The 4,424-nt window shown below is 43.7% G+C and overlaps 1 protein-coding gene across 1 annotated transcript in view; it reads left to right on the top strand.

Moving 5' to 3' along the window:
- The window catches only part of LOC133645325 (5-hydroxytryptamine receptor 7-like), a 4,023-nt gene extending 1,909 nt beyond the window's left edge, over positions 1 to 2,114 (top strand). Inside the window, exon 2 of the mRNA XM_062040212.1 lies at positions 1,345 to 2,114. Within this exon, the coding sequence (XP_061896196.1) occupies positions 1,345 to 2,114 (770 nt within the window). The remainder of the gene's footprint in view (positions 1 to 1,344) is intronic.
- The last annotated feature ends 2,310 nt before the right edge of the window (positions 2,115 to 4,424 follow it).

Here is a 4,424-nt window from a genome sequence, read left to right as displayed (position 1 = left end):
TAAAAGGGAGCAAAACAATGACTTGCAAATAGGTCTGCAGAGCTCCATATATTCACAAGTTTTTAGCAAACAAGTGTTCTGTAAAACATAATAAAGGGTTTTAAATGTTGAAAAAAATCACAATATGAGCTTTTTCATAAAAACTGTTCAACACAAAACATTACGGCCATAAGTGAAGAAAAGTCCATAAATTAGTCGCACCGTTTAAAAGCCGCAGGGTTCAAAGCGTATGAAAGAAGAGGCAGCTTACAGTCATTTTTTTACGGGAATAATATTTTTGCAAATTATTTGGTTACAAATCTTTATTTATTTATTTATTTTTTGGTGATACATTTTTGTGGGGGTTAAAAATTGTGGTTTTAGTTACAAATCGTTTTTATTTAAAAAAAAAAATGTTTGTGGTTACAAATGTTTTTTTTGGTGTAAATTATTGTTTGTAGTTTACAAATATTTTTTGGCAGATCTTTTTTTGTGGTACAATTAGTAGTTTGCAAATATTTATTTTCTTTATTTTTGGTTTCAAATCTTTATTGTGTTGTTTTTTTGGTGACACCTTTTTGGGGGTTAAAAATTGTGGTCTTAGTTAAAAACTGTTTTTATTTTCAAAAATTTTTTTTGGTTCCGAATGTTTTTTTTGTTACAAATTTTATTTTTGGTCAAATTTTTCTTTTCAGTTAAAAATCTTGTTTTTGGTTACGAATGTTTTTTTTAATTATTATTTTTTGTAGTTTACAAATATTTTTTTTGCGGTGACAACTTTAAAATGTATCTTTTTTTACAGATCTTTTTTCATGGTATAATTACTGGTTGACAAATATTTCTTTTTGGTTTCAAATCTTAATTTTTTTTTGGGGGGTGGGCTTAAAAATTGTGGATTTAGTTACAAATTGTTTTTATTTTCAACATTTTATTTTTGGTTAAGATTGTTTTTTGAAGTTTACAAATACTTTTTTTGCGGTGACAACATAAAAAAAAAATACAGATCTTTTTTCATGGTACAATTAGTAGTTGACAAATATTTATTTTTGGTTTCGAATCTTAATTTTTTTTGGGGGGGGGTCGGGGGGTTAAAAATTGTGGTTTTAGTTACAAATCGTTTTTTATTTTAAAATGTTATTTTTTGGTTAAGATTGTTATTTGTTAAAACATTTCTTTTTGGCAACATTTTTCTTTTCAGTTAAAAATCGTGTTTTTGGTTACGAATGGTTTTTTTGGTTTAAAAAATCTTTTTTTGTAGTTTCCAAATACTTTTTTTGTCTTTTCCACAATTTGCTTTCCGGTCGGTCCCCCAGTCACAAGTCGTGGTTTTTGTGTGGTTGAGTTTTTTCTCTCCGACCCCCTTAGGAAACGCCTTCGTGGTGAGCCTGGCGCTGGCCGACCTGCTGGTGGCCATCTACCCGTACCCGCTGGTGCTGTCGGCCATCTTCCACGACGGCTGGATCGCCGGCTACATCCACTGCCAGATCAGCGGCTTCCTGATGGGCCTGAGCGTCATCGGCTCCATCTTCAACATCACGGGCATCGCCGTCAACCGCTACTGCTTCATCTGCCACAGCCTGAAGTACGACCGGCTCTTCTCGGGCGCCAACACCGTGGGCTACGTGGCGCTGGTGTGGGCGCTCACCGTCCTGGCCATCGTGCCCAACTGGTTCGTGGAGTCGCTGCAGTACGACCCGCGCGTCTACTCCTGCACCTTCGCCCAGTCCGTCAGCTCGCTGTACACCATCGCCGTGGTGGTGGTGCACTTCGTCCTGCCCATCGCCGTGGTCACCTACTGCTACCTGCGCATCTGGATCCTGGTCATCCGGGTGCGGCGCCGCGTCAAGCCCGACTCGCGGCCCAAGATCAAGCCGCACGACCTGCGCAACTTCCTCACCATGTTCGTGGTCTTCGTGCTCTTCGCCGTGTGCTGGGCGCCGCTCAACCTCATCGGCCTGGCGGTGGCGCTGGAACCCGGGCTGGGCCGCGCCATCCCGGAGTGGCTCTTCACCGCCAGCTACTTCATGGCCTACTTCAACAGCTGCCTCAACGCCGTCGTCTACGGCGCCCTGAACCACAACTTCAGGAAGGAGTACAAGCGCATCGTCCTCATCATCTTCAGGTTCCACTGCTGAGGGGCGGGGCTAGCGCCCGAGGAAGGACGCGTATGGGATACAAGGGTCATCGGCGCCACTTTCGGCTCTATCGTGCTGCATTCGGGGACACCGGGAGAGTTCGGGAATTTCACTGAGGTCGAGAACAAACACGGCGAAAGCCCGGATTATGCTAGCTTGCAATTCTCTTTCTGAACACCGGAGGCAGCGTTGGCGACCACAACTCCCAGAGATGTTCAACGGTGATAAACTTTCCCATTTACATTAAAACGATCGTCAAATTGCGATTGGTAACACTTTGATAAACTCTGCAAGCAAGCTAGCACCAGCTAGCTTAAATGCTAACGCGAAAACAAGAGACATCAATATCTTTCCCCATTAAAAGACAACATTACCCAATCGACTCCACCATATTCAACGTGAGATCGACCCACACGGTTCTTTTCTTTAGCATTAAAAACAAAATTGAGAACTCATGCAGACCATGAAGACCACCATCCAAGAGTCCTTGGACCTGGAGCGGGTCCTGCTCATTCTGCTTCCTGATTGGTTGGAGGACTTTGATCACTAATCACTTCAAGCCGTCAGGGTGAACATGACAAAGTCCATACAGTTTTTTCTTCACGCGACTGTTTTTCCTCCCGGAAAATCGTTCACCAGGTCTGCGTTAGCATCGTTAGCATCATTAGCATCCCGGACCTTCATTGGTTTCCAACATGTGAAGCCTCCATTGTCCTCGCCGAGGTCTCGTTAGCCCGGTCCACTCGAGTCCGATCGAAAAGTGTCAGAGGGCTCTTCACCACTTGAGCTGTCCATCATCCCCCTTCAGGGACACGCCCCTCACTAGTGCCCCCTCAACCGCAACAGGTGGGACCCCAGGGGACCGCGCCTCCTCCTACTTGAGGGCCGTTAATGAACGATTGGTCCCAAACAACCACAGAGTGAGTCATCTCTCTCTCGCTCACACACACACACACACACACACACACACACACACACACACACACACACACACACACACACACACACACACACACACACACACACACACACACACACACACACACACACACACACACTTGACATGAGAGGCCACAGCACTGTGTTACATAAGACCAGGACAGGGGAGATGTGTGTTATTTCCACCTGGTGTGTGTGTGTGTGTGTGTGTGTGTGTGTGTGTGTGTGTGTGTGTGTGTGTGTGTGTGTGTGTGTGTGCGTGGTCCACGTCCACTGGAGAACACGTCCACTAAGAAGACGTTTGGTTGTTTTACTCTTTTGTTTCATCATAACTGTGGAACCCTTTAATTATTTCCTGGCCCAACCCCCTTCCATAAGAGACATAATTTATTCACACACCCCTAAGGGACATCAGTTTTTCACAACCCCCTCAGGGACATCTTCTTTGCTTTTCACACCCCCTAAGGGACATCCTTTTTTTTACACCCCGTTAAAGGACATAATTTTTTTCACACACCCCCTAAGGGACATCATTTTTCCACACACCCCCTGGCCTAAGGGACATAATTTTTTTACACCCCCTTAAAGGACATAATTTTTTGTCACACACCCCCTAAGGGACATAATGTATCCCACACACCCCCTACGGGACATCATTTTTTCCACACACCCCTTAAGGGACATCTTTGTTTTCACAACCCCCCAAGGGACATCATTTTTTAACACCCCTCTAAGGGACATATTTTTTTCACACACCCATAAGTGACATCTTTTTTCACCACCCCCTCAAAGGACAACATTTTTCCACACCCCCCCTAAGGGACATCATTGTTTCCACATGATTTTGTCATTTTAATATTTTTTTTCCCACACACCCCTAAGGGACATCATTTTTCTTTTCACACCCCCTTAAAGGACATCATTTTATTCACACACACCCTAAGGGACATGATTGTTTCCACACACCCCTAAGGGACATCCTTTTTTTACACCCCCTTAAAGGACATCATTTTTTGTCGCACACCCCCTAAGGGACATCATTTTTTCCACACACCCCCTACGGGACATCATTTTTTCCACACACCCCTTAAGGGACATCTTTGTTTTCACAACCCCCCAAGGGACATCATTTTTTAACACCCCTCTAAGGGACATATTTTTTTCACACACCCATAAGTGACATCTTTTTTCACCACCCCCTCAAAGGACAACATTTTTCCACACCCACCCTAAGGGACATCATTGTTTCCACATGATTTTGTCATTTTAATATTTTTTTTCCCCCACACCCCCTAAGGGACATCATTTTTCTTTTCACACCCCCTTAAAGAACATCATTTTATTCACACACACCCTAAGGGACATAATTTT

This window comes from Entelurus aequoreus, unplaced genomic scaffold (genome assembly GCF_033978785.1).
Source record: "Entelurus aequoreus isolate RoL-2023_Sb unplaced genomic scaffold, RoL_Eaeq_v1.1 HiC_scaffold_41, whole genome shotgun sequence".
Taxonomy (NCBI): domain Eukaryota; kingdom Metazoa; phylum Chordata; class Actinopteri; order Syngnathiformes; family Syngnathidae; genus Entelurus; species Entelurus aequoreus.
The sequence above is the reverse complement of the archived record's forward strand: the minus strand, read 5'-3'. Positions and strand labels throughout refer to the sequence as shown.